The 20765-nt window shown below is 38.2% G+C and overlaps 1 protein-coding gene and 1 pseudogene across 1 annotated transcript in view; both read left to right on the top strand.

Annotated features, from left to right (window-relative positions):
• LOC100931819 overlaps positions 1 to 2437 on the top strand; it is a 103635-nt pseudogene extending 101198 nt beyond the window's left edge.
• SCNN1G (sodium channel epithelial 1 subunit gamma) overlaps positions 2321 to 20765 on the top strand; it is a 29544-nt gene continuing 11099 nt past the window's right edge. The window contains exons 1-5 of the mRNA XM_003761753.2: positions 2321 to 2663; positions 7879 to 8209; positions 11664 to 11976; positions 13457 to 13653; positions 15225 to 15328. Of these exons, the coding sequence (XP_003761801.1) occupies positions 7893 to 8209; positions 11664 to 11976; positions 13457 to 13653; positions 15225 to 15328 (931 nt within the window). The 5' untranslated portion in view covers positions 2321 to 2663; positions 7879 to 7892. The remainder of the gene's footprint in view (positions 2664 to 7878; positions 8210 to 11663; positions 11977 to 13456; positions 13654 to 15224; positions 15329 to 20765) is intronic.

The raw sequence follows: 20765 nt of genomic DNA, 5'->3' as shown, positions 1-20765 counted from the left end.
ACCATAATTTATTCAGTCATTCCCCAATTGATGGCCATCCATTCAGTTTCCAGTTTCTTGCCACTACTAAAAGAGCTGCCACAAACATTTTTGCACATGTGGACCCCTTTCCCTCCTTTAAGATCTTTTTGGGAGATAAGCCCAGTAGTAACACTGCTGGATCAAAGGGTATGCACAGTTTGATAACTTTCTGAGCATAGTTCCAAATTGCTCTCCATAATGGTTGGATCCGTTCACAATTCCACCAACAATGTATCAGTGTCCCAGTTTTCTCACATCCCCTCCAACATTTGTCATTATCTTTTCCTATCATCTTAGCCAACCTGAGAGGTATGTAGTGATATCTCAGTTGTCTTAATTTGCATTTCTCTGATCAATAGTGATTTAGAGCACCTTTTCATATAACTAGAAATAGTTTCAATTTCTTCATCTAAAAATTGCCTGTTCATATCCTTTGACCATTTATCAGTTAGAGAATGGCTTGAAAATACATTTTTAATAGCTTTTTATTTACAAGTTATATGCATGGGTAATTTTACAGCATTGACAATTGCCCAACTGAATTCTTATAAATTTGTGTTAATTCTCTATATATTTTAGAAATGAGGCCTTTATCAAAACCTTTGAATGTAAAATTGTTTTCCCAGTTTTCAATTTTAATTTTTAGTGAATTATTTTCTGCAATTAGCTTTTTTATTTCCTTTTGCATTTGGCCAATTGAATTTTTATATGAAGTGCTCTGTTCATTGCATTTTTTCCATTTCACAGATGTCGTTTTTCACTGAATTGATTTCTTTTTCATATCTATTTTGTAAGCAGTTATATGCTTTTTCCATTTTATCAAGTCTATTTTTTAAGGAGTTTTCTTCAGATAATTTCTGGTTTTCCTTTTCCATGCCCTTTTGCAAATATCTCATTTCCTTTCCCCATTTTTCTTCTAACTCTTTAAAGATCCTTTTTGAATTCTTCCAAGAGAGTCTTATGAAATGGAGACCAACTTATATCACCCTTTGGAGCATCATCTGGAGTTGATTTGCTTTTAGGATACTCAGTGTTTGAAGTCTGTTCTTCTCTTTCTCCATAAAAGCTGTCTATGATCAGAGTTCTTTTTGGGGTTTTGCTCATTTTTTTAAGATTGAGGTCTGCTCTTAAAGCAAAGGGGTGACAGTCACTTTAGTTTGCCCCAAGGCCCCTATTGCTCACTGACTTCAGGTGCTGGGTAAGTTCCCATTCTTTTAGAATTCATTGACTCACAATTTGCTTTTTGTATTTGCTTTAGAGAAAATCTGCTGAATCACCAGCTTGCAACCAGGACAGAATAGCCTAAGAGCCTAATCTAAGAATCTAAGAGTAGATTCCCAGGTGCTGAAAACCCCAACACTCTGGTTTCCTGTCCCCTGGGGCTCCCTGCATTGTGGTCTGGACTCAGTAGCATCTCCCCCTGCCCACTTGAAACAGACCTGTTCTGAAGTTCTTCCAAAGTATCTTCTGGAAATTTGTTGTACTCCAAATATCTGTGGATTCTGTCACTCCAAAACCAACTCCAAAAGTTCAGAGGCTTAATTTGCTATTAATTTAGAGAAGCTCCAAGGAGGTCAAATAGATATGGTGTCTGCTCTTCACCATTCTGGCTCCACTCCCTAAGATCTCTCTTAAGAACTTTAGAATTGATTGTGTGACATGGGAGACACTGGCACAGGACCATGGTGAGCGATCTTCAGAGAAGGCACTGCGCTCTATGAGCAAAGCTAAATGGAATTGGTTCAGAAAAAACGGGAGATTCTCAAAGTCACCCCAAATGTCCATAGGGACTGTTTGTGTTGGACCTGTGGCAAAGCATTCCGAGTTCCTATTGGTATGATCAGCTACAGTTGGGCAAATTGTAATTGGAACTAGTGACAGTCATTTTGGAACTCGTCGAAAATATAGGGGAACAACTAACCAGACAATTGTGTTCTGTACAACCATGCTTTCTTGCTTCATCTGACTGCACAGGCAAGTAGGTGAAGGCAAGGAGCGGTGTTTTTAGATGCTTTCTTCTTCAACGCCACAAGTCTCGTAGTAACACAGGCCCATCGCTAGAGGGCTGCGGTTCTCCTCCCCAAAGGCAGCAAGGGAAGAGAGCGTCCCTTTTCGTTTGGCAAGAAGAGGGGGGATTCAGAAGGTCCTTCTCCAGCCTAGACCTGCGATGAGAAATGGTCTGTCTGGTAAAGGTCAGGCTCAAGGATATTTCTGGGGACTCCAAAAGCCGGCACTGTCCCTCTCCCGAGGGGACTCGGGCCGGTGGCCAAAGGAAGGACCTCAGAAGGCGGGGCAACCACGGCCATATCGTGTCTCAAGAGCAACCTGCACCAGCTGGAAGGGCTTTGACTGCCCGCAGTTCGGCGGTGGGGCTTCAGAGGGAGCTATGGAGCTGTCCTTAGTCGGGCCGGCTTGACTGGATCCTGAGGGAGGTGTCTGGGGCTGGGAGGCCAGCCCAGGGAGGAGGGACCGAAGGAGGAGACTGCACCAGGCTCACAAGAGGCTCGGACAGCCGGGGCGGCTGGGGATGCCCAGGTGCTTCTCGGAGCGCATCGCAGCATAGCCCGTACGCACATCCCTTCCCACTGTCAGGTAGTTCTGCCGCTGTCCTGAACCGGACCTCACTTCAGCAAAGCCCCAAGGTGAGTTTTAAAGTCCCGAGGGAATAGGCATCTAGAGGTGTTCCCTGTGGAAGTTGGTTCGACTATTTGGGACTCCGCGTCGGTCTCCGGTGGCCGGTAGTTCTGCTGGTCCGACAGCGTGCTTTCCTTTGCTCTCTGCTCTCGGCATAAAATTTAAGTTGGCCTTCCTCTCAGTCCGGGTCTGAGAGTCTGACACCAGTCATCTGCCTTTCCCAAATAGAGCAAAACCAGGGCTAACCCTAGGATCTGGACCAAGCCTCCCCTGCCCGCTACGCAGGGATGATTTATAAGCAAAGTATCCCTGTAGCCTTGATTTAGTGAGTGAGCAGAAAAGTGCTGAGCACACCTGAAGCCACAGTGAAGAGTCCATTGTCTCTCAGCTCAGCTCTCTCTAGCTACTTTCCGGCAGCGAGAGGTCCCCGGGACCCTTTGCTCTCAGGGATCTGAGTACCGAAGCACCGAATCCTGAAAAACAAACTCCACTGACATTCAAACTACGACCGGCCTTTGGCATTTTGCTTAAGGTTTAGCAGTTTCAGCGAATGGGTTGATTTCAACTTTGTGCTGGTATAACTTATTTTCTATAGAATAATTCAGTCTTGGAGAGAAAGGAGAGGGAAAGTTAAGGCTTTAAATCTGTCCACATCAAAACAGGTTAAAAAAAAAATCTTAAATTGCTGAAAGCTCCTGGCAAAGGTGGGAGAACATGAAATCAAAGATCCAGGTAGAGAGATTTAGTTTCTACTAAAATACTTCTGTCATCAGAGGGAAGGAGAGAGTAGGTACTGATGAAATTTCCAGGAAGCTTATGGAGAGGCTCTTGTCTGGTGGCGGCAAATCTTGTTGAAATAGCAGGCTAGATCCTCAAGTATGGGAAATGATGAGTCTAAGGAAAAAAGAAATGTTTGGAATTGGTCTCAGTGGTAGTAAATGAATAAGATGGTTGAACAATGAGCCACCCTAAGATTATGCACGTTGAATTTACAAGGAATGAAATCAAAGCTATATCAGGAGTTTTGGGGTTTTTTGTTTGTTTGTTTTTTAGTGCTCAGCAGTTGGAAAGCAGGAAAGGAGAAATCAAGAAATCATATAGTGGAAATTTCCTAGATGTGAAAATTTTCAGACTGGGTGTTGGGAATGATGGCAAAAGGGATCCTAAACTGATAATTAGTGAAAGATAAAAGTAGCAGACCAGATCGAGGCTGGATTGGAAAGCTACTGAAATCAGAATAGGGAAGATGTGAAAAGATCACTAACTATGAAGTCAGCAAATCAGAGTTAGAAACCTAAGTTTTCTGTTTATTATCTGTGTGATGTGAGTCAAATTGCTCACTTTTGTACAAGTGGGAAGATTGAATTAGATAACCTCTGAAATCCCTTCCAGCTCTCTCCATATGATGCTATGAGCCATGTAGAGATCAAAACCATTTGGAGATCAGGACCATCTAGACAGAACCATCTAGACAGATCAGCCATCAATCTCTATTCTAACAGAATAACTGTTATAAGAGTAATTCAATGTCATGAAAGGGGCAGGGAGGAAAGTTCTGTGGACCATAGACTTAGTTATCAAAGAAGTATAATCCCAAAAGAAAATTTCTTTCAATGAAAGAAATTGTGAGTGTTGATAGAATCAGAAATAGTAGCAGCAGACTGATTATTGAAGGCTAAGCTCCAAAATCATACATTTGATAGATATATGTTCTCAGGATCATAAGATTTATTGTACAGAAGAAAAATGTCACACTACCTCCTTGACATATTAGCCTCAATCTCTGTTTTGAGATTTGAGTCACTTCCACAGGACTGTTCTCAAGACAAATATATACACATATATTTTATGTATAAAATATATGTGTATATATGTATGTATGTAGCCTTAACAAATCAGAGGAAACCAGATTTATGTTTCACCAGCCTTGCAAAACACTCAAAAGCAAAAAGGCCCAGTCCTTCCTCAGATAGGACAAGTAGTGTTCCTGGTGAAAATTTCCAATCAGTAATCAAAATCAGATATTTCTAAATATCTCCTATTAGTCTAAAAGAGATTTAAAGTTTTAAGAAATAAATTTCATTTTTCACTCCAGTAATCCATCAGATTTTTGCAAATTGTGTCTTTTTAAAAAATTGTTAAAGTAGAAGTAAAGAAATAATTCCTCTGTGATGGGAAATGAGAAGTTTAATGGGAATGAGGAGGTAGAGTCGTACGTACCTGTGGAGTGAGCTAGAGCTATTTGACATCCAATATGTCACTGATTCTTTTTTTCCTAACATCAGATAACTTGTTTCCCTTTTCCTGGTCAATCCCAGGCCTTTGGATTCCAAATTTATTGTTTTTACTATACCATACTAACTCATGCCTTGCTGATGAGCTTCATATCACTGGTTTAGGGGTCTAGGATAGAAGAAATACAATAATCGAGAAAAGAAGAAGCCTGAAATCCAGTTTCCTAGCCAAAGAGCTTGCTGTTCAGTCATTTTTCAACCACTTTTGACTCTTCTTGACCCCATTTGCAGTTTTATTGGCAAAGATACTGGTTTGCCATTTCTTTCTCTAGCTCATTTTACAGATGAGGAACTTTGGCAATAGGACTAAGTGACTTGCCTAGCATCACACAACTAGTAAGTGTCTGAGGCTAGATTTGAACTCAAAAAGATGAATTTTTTCTGATTCCAAGGCTCAGTGCTTTATCCATTGCACAACCTACACACATGCAAATCAGAACAGTTGTCCAAGGTACAGAGTACCAATTTTTGCCACATCCAAGTCCCTGAACTCTCCTTCCTCTTGCTCATGGAAGCCCATAGTACTGAAATCCATTGCATGCATGTATGATCATTGAAATGGCCATAGAAATCACAAGACTGTAGACTATGAGGTAGAATTTTATCTCATATCTCATCTCATCTAACTACTTTATTTTTTTTAACCAATAGAGAATCGATGCCAGAGATCACTCAAAATCACAAGCTAGTTAGCAGCAGAAAAGAAAAGGAAAATTCACCTGCCTTCAGAGATTTCAATCTAATGGGGCAAATAACAGGCAAATAACTGTATAAATTGTATAAACAAAATATAGAGAGGATAAATTAGAGATAATCAAAAGAGGAAGGCACTAGGGTTAAGAGGGGCCTGGAAAATGTTTCTTATAAAAGGTAAAATTTTAGTTAGGACTGGAAGGAAGTCTGGGAAGCCAGGAGATGGAGATTAGGAGAGAAGTTCCCAAGCATCAGGAGAGCCAATGAAAATGTTTGGTTAGGAGACTTATGTGAAGAGCAATAAGAAGGTCAGTGTTATTGGATCACAAAGGATCATTACTTGGGAGTAAATAAGGTATGAAAAGACTTGGAAGATATGAGAGGCAGAGGTTATGAAGAGCTATGGTCCAAAAGGCAGTGGTGAACCATTAGAATTTATTGCATAAGGGGGTAACAAAGTGTGCTTTAGGAGTACCAATTTTCTTTCTTTTGAAGCAATTGGTTACACAGCTAGTAAGCATCTGAGTCAGGATTTGAACTCCAGGGCTGGTTCTATATCCACTCTGATACCAGTCGACTCTAAGAAGATTAATTTGACAATTGAGTGGAAAATGGGATGAAATGGGGAGAGATTTGAGGCAAGGAAATAATCCAGGACTTTGGTATACTGGTGATAGAATCAGGAGAGAAGAGGGAATATAGATGTCTTGAAGGTGAACTTGACTGGATTTAGAAAAAAAAAAATAATTGGAATTGAGAGAAAGGGATGAATAGAAGCTTCTAATGGAAACTGAATGACTGGGAGGAAACTTTGTCCTACAGAGTTACAGAGAACTTGAGAAGAAAAGAAAGGATTTATGAGGAAGATAGTAAGTTCCATTTAGGAGACAGAAGAAATGTGGTCATTTAGAAAGATATGGAGAATAAAAATTGCATAGGGCTTTCAATACCACAGAAGAATTTGTATTTTATTCTTGGGGGGAAAGGGGAATTACTGAAGTATCTTGGATAGGGAAATGATATTGTCAAATCTTTGCTACCATTTTGGCAGCTGATGAGAGGAAGTATAGAATAGGGGAAAACAGATAAAAAGAAATCAAGTAAGAGACTATAGCAATAGTTTAGGCAAGAGATGATGAGAGGTTGAAGTAGGGCAGCCACTTTTATGGGTGAAGAAAAAAATGATGTTTGAGAGATTTATAAAAAGGCAGAGTTAAAGGAATTTGATTTTGGCATGTCATCTAGCCTCTCTGGGCCCGAGTTTGATCACCTTTAAAATGACAGTGATAATGTTTGGACTTTCCATCTTTCAGAGTTGTTGTAAAAGTCAAGTAACATGTGCAATCTTCTTTTTTTTTAAAGTGTATTGTTATAGGAATGCTTGTTTTAGTCCATAAATTTAAAAAAAAAAAATCAAGTTAGGTAAGAAAGATCTTTGTCATTGTAAAGTGCTCCACAGAAATGGATGGGTCTAGTAAAAGACAATGGAAAGACTGGGAATTGTCTTTGGAGAGTTCATGTTTTAATAAGTTCAATAAAGTAGCTGAATATAAAATAAACCTGGAAAATAGCCAACCCTTCTGAATATTGCTAACAAAACCATCAAGAAGAGATGACAAAGGAAACCCCACTCAAAATAACCATAATAATCCAGGAAATATTGGGAATTAGTCTTCCCACACCCAGGATTTATAAGACTACAACTCTAAAACAACAAAAATAACAAGATAAAATAATCAAAGCGAGATTTATTTCATTGTTCACTATATCATTAAAAAAAATAGAACAGTACTGAAATTAATTTACAGATTTGTGGCCGGACCAATCAAATTAACAAGGAATATGTGTAAAGAACTAATTTTTCTATGCTTGGCCCTATCAGAAAACTCCAAAATGAATTTTCTTTACTAGGTCCTTTTCAGTGACTCATTAGTTAAGCCTCTAGGAACCCTACAGGGATAGATCAGTAGCTGTAAGGAGAGAAAACAAGACTCTTTGGCAGAGACCACAGTCAAAAACAAATATCCTGGAGAAGGAGCCAAACCTTAAGTGCACAGTATCCAGCAGATAAAGGGAACAAGATTTCCCTCAGGTCTGGCTGGCTTTAGCCCCAGAATGAGGCTCCTCTTAAGAAGACATGAAAAGACCATGAGCAACACAACGCGCGGAAGGTCAGGGTTTTGCAGGCGGCGCTTCTCTCAGTAACCATCCCACCTTTTCCTACTCTCTTTTCCAGGTTCGAACTTCACCATGGCTCCTGGGGAGAAGATCAAAGCCAAAATCAAAAAGAACTTGACTGTCACGGGTCCTCAGGCTCCCTCAATAAAGGAGCTGATGAAATGGTACTGTCTGAACACCAACACTCACGGCTGCCGGCGGATTGTGGTGTCCCGGGGCCGTCTCCGCAGGCTTATTTGGGTGGTGTTCACGCTCACCGCCGTGGGGCTTATTTTGTGGCAGTGCGCCCTGCTGGTCCTCTCCTTCTACAGCGTCTCTGTCTCCATCAAGGTCCATTTTCAGAAGCTCGAGTTCCCGGCTGTGACCATCTGTAACATCAATCCTTACAAGTAAGAGATTGGGATATGAGGAGCAAGGAAGGGGTTTTTGAAGTGACCAGAGCCAACCATTTTACTTAAGATCTTGGGACTCTGTTACAGTAGATTCTGCTTATGGTAAAATAGTTTACATAAGTTCATAAAATGACAGTTCATGAAAAGGAGAAGATATAAATGGCTGTTTTATATGTATACATTATATATAATTTTATTAGTATACATTATATATATGATTATATTTATTATAAAATCGGCATGTTTTAAAAGTTTTGTTCCAAGCATGGAAAATGAAAAGTTGTTCAATTTTAATTAAGAACTCTAATTTAGAATTCTTTTTCCCCCTGAGGCAATTGGGGTTAAGTGATTTGCTCAGGGTCATACAACTAGGAAGTGTTAAGTGTCTGAGGACTTCCTGATGCAGGGCTTGTGCTCTATTTATGTGCATCACCTAGCTGCCCCAATTCAGAATTCTTAACCTTGGGGACCTCTTAGGGATAGATACATTTTAGAGAGTCTCTTAATTTGAATGGGAGACAATTATAATCTTTCTTTCTTTTTTTTACCAATCTTTAACTGGAATCTAGTTATTTCCTTCAATTATAAATATAGACAATGTGCATTATTCTAAGAAGAGAGCTATCAGCTTAAACATAATACAAAAATATTAAAGAAACACTTACTGTTTTCCTTTAGGCAGTCAGAGTTAAATGACTAGTTAAGTTAGTTAAATCTCTAAGGTCAAATCTGAACTCTGGACTTCCTGCCTCCAGGCCAGTGCTCTATCCACTGTACCACTTAAATGCCTCATGTCTATTGTTTTTCCAATATTATGATTCTTACTCTTGTAAACCTGTAGTAGCCAGTGAGACAGGGGTCTGCCTGTGGTTACTTTCCTAAATTAAATCATAGGTTTGGGGTAGAAACATCTAAAAAAAAATACCAAGTTTGGTCTCTTGGACCAAGAGACCAAAAATGCCTTGAGGAATTTATATGGACTTTCTAACAAGTAGCCTGATCTTACCAATAAACAATTATTTATTAAAGGTCAACCAGGCACAAGAGGGGTTATAAGACAGGATTACCATCTAAGAGTTGATAATGTAATTAAGGAAACAGAAAACACACATATAAAAAGAGAACCTTACCTCCCTGGGCCTCTGTTTCCTCATCTGTAAAATCATAGGACTGAACCACATGTCTTTTGAGGACCCTTATTAATTTCCTATATTTATGATCCTGTGAACTGCAACTATAAAAAAAATATAATATATCTCCTCCAAATAATATACATAATATGATAAAATACAGGTATAGTCAGATATAAGAGTTTTGGCCCTCAAGGAGCTTATTGTCTAGTAGGAGATAAAAGAGAAACATAACTGAGTAGAATACACAGTAAAATGTTCCTGACAGGAGAGCTTAGTTTGGCAAAAAGTAGATTTTTTTAGGGGAATAGATTATAGACAAAATGAAGAGATAAAATAGACATCAGGAATGGTAAATATGAAATAGAATTGGGAGATTATAGCTAGATGAACCAAAGTTAGCTAGAGTGAGGAGAAGGACTCCAGTAGAGGAAAGACACTATGAGAGGGAGAGAGAGTAACCTCATGGTGGGTTTAATCTTGTAAAGAACTTAGGCTAATGGGAGAGCTTTTGCTTACAACATTGGCACACTCTTAGAGTAAGCCAAAGCTCTTTTAAGCTACAGCTCTTTTAATTCAAGCTACCATTTCTCGAACTTCCAGGTCCATATCTCTCTTAACTCAAGTTTTAGGCCTGACATGGCTAAGAGAAGGAAGTGCAGCTCTAAAAACCTGTCCAAATAACTTCCAGCAGTAACTGAGCAGCTGCAGGTAACAAACTTGATAGGACCCAGTTCCACTAATTGGGATCCCTCGGCATGAGACAGAGTGGCCCATAGAAAACAAGCCTTAGCAAAGTAACTGCTGGGTCACCTAGCTATCTAGTGAAGATTTTTAAAATTGCCATAAGGCAGATAGGAAATATCTTGAATTTTGCCAGTGAATGAGGGGAAGGACCCTCCAAAAAGCAACATTTAAAGTTATACAGTGAGTCAATGTCAGAACCAATTTCAGATCTCCTAATTCCTAACCTATCCTGTGGTACCAAGAAAGCCAAATTCCAATGTAGTTAATGGTACACAGGTAGTATGGGGGTAGTGGAAAGAACACCAGACTTAGAAGACCATTTAAACTCTCTGACCTTGAGTTTCCTCCTCTGCCCTGGCTACCTCATGGGGTTTTAAGGAGGATCCCATGAGGTAATGCAAATGAAAATGCTTTGTGACCACAAAAGGAATGAGAAATGTAAAGTATACATAGCCAGTTATTACTTAATCCACACAATACAGAGGATGAGTTTTTAGCACAAATAATCTAAGAAAGCCCTTGTTTCTCCTTTCTTGCCAGAACTATTAACCATCATGCTCAATAGCCTCTCATTATCATTATCACCACAATCTAGCCATCACCCTTGCATTAGATAAGATGATGTGCCCCACATTCTAGATAAGTAGAAGTGAAAGAATGCACTCTTGGGTCCAGACACCTCAAGGCCGATAACCTTAACCTTGAAGTAATTTGCTTATGATCAAAAGTCATTTTACAGTTGTCATATCAGAGTGAATCATTAATATCTAGAGAGGAAAAAAGTAAGAAAGAGATGATACAATCAATGTAAGAGTTTTTCTTATGCTATAAAGGCCTCATGATCATGAGATTCAGTTAAAAGAACTGAAGATAGTTAATGTAGAAAAGGTGTGAGAAAGGATCTCAAAGGATATCAAGTTTAACCCCCGTATGTTACAGATGATGATACAGAGGCCCAAGGAGATTATATGACTTGCCAAGATACTAAAGAGATTTGAATCTACCTCCTATGACTCCAAGACCATTGCTTACATGACTGCTATCTTTGAGAATTCTAAAGTCTTTCTCATGAAAGAGGGATTACACTTAGTCTACCCAGCCCCAGAGGACTGAACTAGGAGCAAAGGGTATAAGGTGCAAAGAAGCATCCTAACCTGGTGCTGAAAAAAACTTCCTTACAATTAATGTTTTCCAAAAGTAAAATAAGTTGCCTTAGAAGATAATGGGTTCTCCTACCCTAGAGGTCTTTAGATCTAGGCACTTGGGGAAGAATTCTTGCTGAGGTATGGGGTGGGGCTCTTTTCTGATCGCTGAGGTTTTGTGATTCTGTCCCTTTTCTCTCTCCCTACCGGACCTCCAGGTGCCTGGAATGCAAATAATCATTGATAGCAAGCACAGAATAATGAATTTATCACCTGTTTATTCTAGTGGGAAGATGTTTGGGAGGGCGCTGGGAAATCAGGTGCTGGCAAAGTTAGGTACTTTTTTCATAACATTTTTTCCCTGGGGTTGGTCGCCTAGGGAAGGGCTCTGTTCTCTCACTACATTTCATGACTGTTTTTATCTCCTGACAGGTACAGTGCTTTGAAAGAACTTCTGTCTGGCTTGGACCAAGAGACCAAAAATGCCTTGAGGAATTTATATGGACTTTCTAACATCAAATCTCGGAAGCGGCGGGAGGCTGATCCCCCACAATCATCTGAAGGAGACAGCCATTCAAAGTTCTTGAACATCCTGCCGCTTGTAGTCTTTGAGCCAGATGATACAACCAAAGAAGCCACTGACCTTCTGACCGGAAGAAAACGGAAAGTCAGTGGTACCATTGTCCACAAGGCATCAGATGTTATGCATGTACAGGAGACCAAGAAAACTGTGGGCTTCCAGATGGTGAGGGCCATTCTATGGATGCTCCCTTCTGTGTGAATATGTGTGTGTGTGTGTGTGTGTGTGTGTGTGTATGTGTGTGTATGTGCTTATACCATGTCAGTCCAAACGTAGACCATTGTTGAACATAAATAGGTTGCAACTCCAAAATGAGATTTCTTTGAAAGGAAAAACATTCAATTCAATTCTAGCAGCATTTCTTAAACTCCTGTGATATAACAAGTATGGTGCTAAATGCTGGGTATAGAACAACAAAAAGAAAATTATTCCCTGTCCTCAAAGGGCTTATATTTCTATTAGTGGAAAACAACATCTGTACAATTAAATAAATACAGATGTCTACAAATTAAATTATTCTATTGGAGGAGCAAGGGGGAATTATTAACAATTGGAGGATAAGGAAAGTACTTATATGAGAGAGCATGGGATCTGAGCTTGTAATGGAAATAGAGCTACCAAGAGGCAGAGGTGTGTGTATCTTTCTCTATGTATGCTCTCCTTACCTCTGTCCCATAAAATTCTCTTCTTTAAAGATGCAACTCAAACCACCACCTTCTACATGAAATCTTTCCTGATTTTTTTATCAGGAGAAATCTTTCTGTCTTTACCTACTTTATATTTATTTGATTTTTTCTGTGTCCATTGATATATGTACTTGGCTCCCTCGATAGAATATAAACTCTTAGAATTATAAATGCTACTCTTAGAGTAAAGATTGGTTTATTATTTGTATTTATATTATCCTATCTACAATAAAAGAGACAGGCAGAGCTGTGAGCCAATGGTACTTTATTAAAGGGTCCATAGTTCTCTCTAATGAAGCAGACCTCAGATCTGACTTATCATCTGAGATGTCGCCTCCTGCCAGGGCCCTATTTTTATAGGGCTAGATGGCCAGACATTAAAGAATAACTATACTAAATACATAATAATTCCATCAATTAACATGTGATGCAAAGCTAAAATAAGCTGTCAGCAGGATCAGAAGATGGGTGAAGCAAGGGATATCTCCACACAAGATGGATAGGCCTCCCATTAGGTTGGGCAGAAGGAAATGGTACAAGCTATCATCGTCTAAATTGTAATAAGATGGTCATCTGCTCCTATTGGATAAGAGATTGGTCTGGAGACACTAAAGTATTTTGGGGGACTTTCTATGTAGTTGAGTCAACTCTGCCATGATGGGCTCAGTCACCATGAGAAGGAAAAACAAGAGTGGAAAGCTTTTAGTTAATTTCCTATAGTTAAGGAAATGAACTTTGAATCTGCAGCTCACAGCTCTGGGGCTTATATACAGAACTTTAATATGATTCTATCAAATTGACAAATACTAATTAAAATAGAGTAGAATAATTCCACAATTGATATAGGTATAGATATGGATACAGATACAGACTGATATAGATCTCTTTCTCTCTCTCTTATTATATATATATATATATATATATATATATATATATATATTATCTCATCTCTTTCACAGTGTGAAAAAAATGGCACCAGTGATGACTGTGCAACTTATACCTTCAATTCTGGGGTTAATGCCATTCGGGAATGGTACAAGCTGCACTATATGAATATCATGGCGCAAGTGCCCCTGGAGAAGAAAATCAACATGAGCTACTCTGCAGAGGAATTGCTAGTGACCTGCTTCTTTGATGGGGTTTCTTGTGATGCCAGGTCAGCAAGGGAAATGCTTCTGCTTTCACCCTATTTTCAACCTTCAGCATCCTCTTATCACTGAAGGGTGCTATCCTACACACACAGCTGAGCTGACTGACTCTCCTTATTGGAATCCTGTTCCCTCCCTTTATTATATAGTTGACACATGGGTAGGAAGTTTTAGTAGAGGAGGAGAAAGTGAATGGAAAGGATCCAAGACTGGTCCTTGATTTCTGACTAATAATACTTCTATTACTATTATTATTACTATTACTACTACTACTACTACTACCACTATTACTACTACTACTACTATTACTGCTACTACTACTACTACTATTACTGCTACTACTACTACTACTATTACTACTACTACTACAAGTACTATTACTACTACTACAACCATTACTATTACTGCTACTACTACTACTAGTACTACTACAAGTACTATTACTGCTACTACTACCATTACTATTACTACTACCACAACTACTATTGATACTACCACTACTATTATTATTACCACTGCTACTATTACTATTACTACTACTACTACTAATAATAATAATAATAGTAATAGTTGCAGAGAAGGTGTCAATCTGCAATGCTAAGGAATTTCCTTATCCAGGTAGTTCCTTATATCAACTAAATAACAGATTTGATCTCTATTCCTATTAACAATAATAATTTTAAAAATTTAGCCTATGATGTCACTGGAATAAGGAACTTTCAGAAAGAAAATTTCCTCTACCAATTCCGATCAGTGGTAACTTTAGAAGTTTTGATTTGAACAATTAAAGTGATTTTCTCAGAGTCATACAATAAAAATATATTTGAGGCACGACCTAAACTAAGGTTTTATTGACTTCATGAATAGCTCTTTACTCATTACACCAAGCTGAACTCATAATAATAAAGAATTGTCCCTTAGTTAACCTACTAGATTACATACCACTACTTTTATTCAATTATGGAAAAGCAGGGTTTTTTTGTTTTTATTTTTACCACATAGGTCAGAGGTTCTCAAGATAATCCATAGACCCTTTCAACAGGTCCATGAGGTCAAAACCATTTTCACAATTATACTAAGGTACTTTTATTTCTATTAAGGCAAATCTATATGACATTAATGTAAATAAAAACTTTGGAGAATGGCCTTAATATTTTTTTAAGACTATAAAGAGTTACTGAGAACCACTGTACTGGATAGTAATCTGTAAGACATTAAATATAAAGGAATTATGGTGGGAAAATGACTTCTGTTACTGTTTCTATCTGAATTCCATCAAACAAGATAAGAACAAGATGAATAACAGTAGTAATTTTTTAAGGGACATAAAGATGTAGGAATAGAGTTCAACAGGAATTGAGAGGAAAAAGTAGCAAGCCCCACAATAGTGATAGAAGAAGCAGATGAAGAAATAGACAATTGATAGAATATCCCAACAAGAGGTGGGGTAAGAAGGGGAAAAGAACTATGTTGAGGCTCCCAACACAACAGTGCTCCCTCTCTGACTCGACTTTTTTTTAAGGGATAGGAATGAAAAGTCCCAGATCTGGAACTATCTGACTCAGTTTTATCCCTGTAGGAACTTCACTCTTTTTCACCATCCAATGTATGGGAATTGTTATACCTTCAATGGAGACATCACTAAGACTGCCCTCAATACTTCCATGGGAGGCAGTGAATATGGTAAGAAAATGGGAATTATGGTCTCTCAGGTATGATTAGGACAGTAGGAATATGAAGATCCTTTTAAAAATGTCTATTTTCCTCCCTTTGGCCAAAAACCTAGGATGTCATGACCTCTTTCTCAGAATATTCTCAACCAAAACCATTCCTACCCCCATTTTGTTGTCTGATGCCACAAGAAGCAGAACTAAAAGTTATTAGAAGTCGCAAGGAGGGAAATTTAGGCTTGAAATAAGGAAGAAAAACTGACATAAGATTTGCATACATTATCTTATTTGAACCTCATAGCAACCTTGTGAAGCAGGTACTCTTATTTCTTAGCCTCATTTTATAGATGAGGAGGCTGAGACTCAAAACACTGAAAAGCGTCAGAAGTAGAATCTAAGCTCTTCCCACCTCCCCAAGTCCAGCATGGTCCTTAGCAAGCCAGGCTATCTTGGGCAGTGACTCCCAAAGTAGAATGAGATGCCTCTGCAGGTGGAAGTGGAGAGTTGCAAGCAAAAGCTGAATGAACACTTGGGAGGCAGATTCTAGTACTAACTGGCTGCTGAGTTTCCTTCCAAGCCTGTGATCTTGTGATACTGTAATGCATTATCCACTTAGATTTCCTTTTGAGATAACGATAAAGCAGTTGCTGTTTTGATGAGATACTGTTATAATTCCTCTCAGTATCAGGTTTTGAATTCCCTTGGCTTCCATTGAAAAATACAATGGACAGAGTCCTGGATTCTGCCACTCAACTTTTTAGGTGACTAGGGAAATCACTTCATTTTCCTGGATCTTAAGTTTCTTCTTCTGAAAAATGTGAGGGAGTTGGAAAGGAAGGGGGAAGGAAGGGAATAAGCATGTATAAAGCAATGTACCAATCACTGTGCTAATCACTTTGCAAATGTCATCTCATCTGATTCCCAGAACTTTTTAAGGTAGGTACTGTTATTATCCGCATTTTGAGGATTATTGAATAGAAGTGACTTGCCTAGGCTCACACAGCTAGTAAGTATTAGAGGCTATAGGCTGTATCCACTGTGTCACCAGTGCTTAGTGCTTAGGACTAAATGCATTATAAGGTTCCTTCCTGTTCTAAATTTGTGATCTTACAAACCCTTTATCTAAAAGAACCACTCAGGTAAGTTTGTTACTGATTGGCTTAGGCAATGGAAATATACCCTTATTGGCTTATAATAGTAAAGATGATCCTCCAGACCAGTGGTTCTCAAAGTATGGTCTGGAGAATCCTGGGGATCTCTGAAATCCTTTTAGAGGGTCTACAAATTCAAAAATAGTTTTTATTTCCAATATGGTAAATGTCTACAAATATAATCCAGATAAACAAAAACTCTTTGGAGAGATCCTCAATAATTTGTAATAAGATAAAGATACTGAAAACAAAAGTTTGAGAACCACTGCTCCAGACGGTCTCACTTGAATGTCTAATCATGACAAGGAACTGAATGTGGATTTTGGAGAACTGTGACATCAAATACATGCTCTGGCAGGTACTCCCAAGCTGGGAAGGCTTTAGGTATATCCCCAGTGATCAACCATTTGTTTAAGGAGTCCCATCACAGGTTATTATAGTCTGACAAATGAAACAGTGAAAAAAAACATTGGCTCTGAAGTCAGAGAATCTGGTTCAGATCCCACTTCCAACACTGACCACCTATGAGAAAAACAAGTCAACAATCATTTACTAAGCACCTGTTATGTGCTAGGAACTGTGTTAAGCAATGAGGCCACAAGAAAAGCAGAAGACAGTCCTCTTTTTCAAGGAACTCACAATCTCATCAGGGAAACAGCATGGAAGCAACTTATATACACAGAAGCTATAGACAGGATAAATTGTAGGTGATCAAAAGAGGAAAGAGTCTAGAAATAAGGGAAGATTGGGAGGACTCCAGAAAAAAAAGATGAGAAAGGAGAGTGTTTGAAGCATGAGGACAAGTAGCAATCTGGGCCATAACTCAGCCTCTCAGGAGCTCAAAAAATGAATAGGAGTGCATCTAATAACCTTGAAGTCCCTCTCCTACGAACAATCTTTGAGAGTGCTAGCTCACAATTATACAATTATACAAAAATTATACAATTTTTTTTGGCTGAGGCATTTTGGGGTTAACTGTGCCTCAATTAACTTTTCTGTAAAATGAAAGAGTTGGGCTCAGTGATATCTGATGCTGTGAGATAAAATCCTTTCTGGCAGAAAGAAGTTTGAAATAGTATTTTAAGTATTTTACATGAATTATAATATTTAATCCTCACAGCAACTCTATGAAATAGATGCTATTATTATCCCCATTTTACAGATGAGAAAACTGAGGCTAAAAGAGATTAAACAATCTAGTTTGAAGATAGCTAATTAAATCTCTGACTCTGAATTCAGGCACAGGTCTTTCTAGTTCAAAACCCACTACAAAATGATAGCTCCTACTAGTTTTCATCTACGTGATATCTTTATGTTTGTAATCCTTGAAGTGTTTAAGAAATAATGGTGTTCCTGGATTCTGTAATTAGTATTGTCCACCTAACAATGAAAGTGGTCTTGCCCTAATACTCAACCAATTGATAACATAGAGGCTCAGCTGGGTGTTTATCTGGGGAGCACCCTTGTAGGGCTGACTCAGACCCCCAACACCTGTTCAAAATAAAACACCAGATATGAAAACTGGAAAAATGCCACACTTTATCAAAGGCACAAATATAAACCCGTGATAAGTATGCATGAAGTGAGATTTGCCTGTGTTTAGCAAAGCCTCCATTGGTAGGTGAGGAGGCCCAGTATTGGGCAAAACTGGGCTCTAGGTCAGTCAAATATCTTCCTCCATTGGGAGGAAGGGCCATAAGTTTCATCCAATAAGCATTTATTAAACATGTACCATGTACCTAGGCACTGGGGATAGATACAAAGAGTAATATGAAATAGTCTCTGTCCTCAAGAAACTTGAATTGTTGGAACTTATTTACAGATAAGTAAATTTAAAATAATAGTCAAAAGAATGGTCATGGAACACTAACAATTGAGAAAATCAAGAAGAGCTTTAGGAAGGAGAAGGCACCTGAACTGAGCATTCAAAGGAGTTAGTTAGGGATTCCCAGAGATAGAGGTAAAAAAAAGAGATCATTCTAGACAAATGGAATGGTGGGGTTGAATATGGAGAACCAATACAATTGTCCCTTTTACAGCGAGACTTTCCCCATCTCAGTTTTGATATATCATGGGGGTCAGCATAAGAAATCTAATGGGCTTTGGGGGGAGTTTTGTAGAAGCTGAAAACTCAGAAATGCATAAAAATATGTATAGTATTGTATAACATCAGCAAATTTTATCTTTTAATACCATCATAATTCAGACTTCTTCTCTGGTATGAAAAAAGGGCCAAATTATTTTCCAGTTAGTAGAGTGCTTCATCCTTAAACCCTATGATGTGGAAGGAATAACTGTAGGTCAGTTTGGTTGAAATATAGTGTTCAAGGGGCAGCTAGGTGGTGCAGTAGATAGAGCACCAGCCCTGAAATCAGGAGGACCTCAGTTCAAATCTAATCTCAGACACTTAAACACTTCCTAGCTGTGTGACCCTGGGCAAATAGCTTAACCCCAATTGCCTCAGCAAAAAGCAAAAGAAAGAAAAAGAAAAAAAAAAAAATATATATATATATATATAGTGTCCAAACAACAAGATTATGTGATGATCAACTATGATAGACTTAGATTGTCTCAATAATATAGTTATCCAGGACAATTGAAATATTCTTGGAATAGGAAACCTGTATCCAGAGGGAGAACTATGGAGACTGAATGTAGATTAAAGCATAGTATTTTCACCTTTTTACTTATTTGCTTGCTTTTTTTTCTTTCTCATGGTTTTTTTCCTTGTGGTCTGATTTTTCTTGCACAAAATAGCAAATATGGAATTATGTTAAAAAGGATTGTACATATTAAACATTGTTTGCTATCTTGGGGGAGGGAGGGAAAAAATCGGAATACAAAATCTTACAGAAGTGAATGTTGAAAACTTTTTTTACATGTATTTAGAAAAAAAAAAAAATATATATATATGGTACTCAAGGTAGAGAGAAAGAAAGGAAAGTGATATTTAATATAGTCTGGAAAGATAGACTGATTTTTCATTTTTAATAATTTTACTTTAATATTAATTTTTAAGTGAAAGAATTATACTTCCATCTGCATTCATCATTTTTCTCTCAGGATAAAGATAACTTTTTTTTTTCATGAGTCCTTTGGAATTTTCTTGTATCATTATTTAATTAGAGTAACTTAAGTCTTTCACATTTGATCAAGGTCATACTATTGCTGTTACTGTATACAATATTTGGATCTGATTTTTAAGGACTAAATGAAAGGGTTTGTATTTTACCTTAAAGGCTATAAAAAGCCATTGGAGATTTTTGAACAAATGACTGACGCGGTGAGACCTGTGCTTTAGGGTCACAGATATAAAGCCAGAAGGGAATCCTCCCATTTTACAGATGAGGAAACAGAGGATCAAAAAAGCTAACTAATTTGCCTATGATAACAAAATTTGAACCTAAATCTTCTAACTCTATATCCTGTGTTTGTTTGTTTGTTTTTTTTTTACTGTACCACCAGAATTCCCTATCAGTTTGGCACTTCTACACAAAAGGATTTAGATAAGGGAGAAACAGGTTTAAAGGAGATCAGTTTGGATGCTGTTAAAGTAATCTAGGTAAAGATGATAAGGACATGAATGCCATCAACAAATACTGTCATTCCTACCCCAAACTTTTTACTCCTGTCCTTGTTGCCCTAAGTCTGCAAGTTTCCCACCATAATTCCCAGGCAGGACAACCTAGGACACTGATGTTCTCAGAATACATAGCCCTTGTTGCCCTTCCCCCTTTTTTAACCTGAAGTTTTGTTTGCTTTTGATTTTGGAAGTAATAAGGATTAAGTGATTTGCCCAGTTTTTACTACAACTGGTAAGTGTCTGAAGCTAGATTTGAATTCAGGTCTCCCTGATTTTAGAGCTGGTGCTCTATCCACTATGTCACTTAGCTGTCCCTTTACCTGGGTTTTTGAGGGTCCTAAAGTGGACTACTTTTTCCCACATTTACCTCTGTCCTCTACTTTTCTTTTTATTGAGAACTTAATAAACACCAAAAAAATGAGCATTTTGTGCAAGAAAAAACACCAAAAAAAGCTTAGTCTTGCATGAAAGTTCATTTCTTTTAATATATATATTCAACACATAACTTTCAAAGCTGTGATTTTGTGACTCCTTAGGGATTTCCTTTTGTTAGCTTTTTATTCTCCGAAGGGAGCTCTGGCTATCCATTAAGTGGAAAGAGCCTTGTAACAAAAATGCATAATCAAGCTAAACAAATTCCTACAGTAATTGTCAGCCCCTTTATGAGTGTCCCTGCCACAATTGCTCCTTTACTCATGCAAATCTCATGGAGTTTT

The sequence above is a fragment of the Sarcophilus harrisii genome, chromosome 1 (genome assembly GCF_902635505.1).
Source record: "Sarcophilus harrisii chromosome 1, mSarHar1.11, whole genome shotgun sequence".
NCBI lineage: Eukaryota > Metazoa > Chordata > Mammalia > Dasyuromorphia > Dasyuridae > Sarcophilus > Sarcophilus harrisii.
Note: the sequence above shows the minus strand (reverse complement) of the source record. Positions and strands in the feature narration are given on the sequence as shown.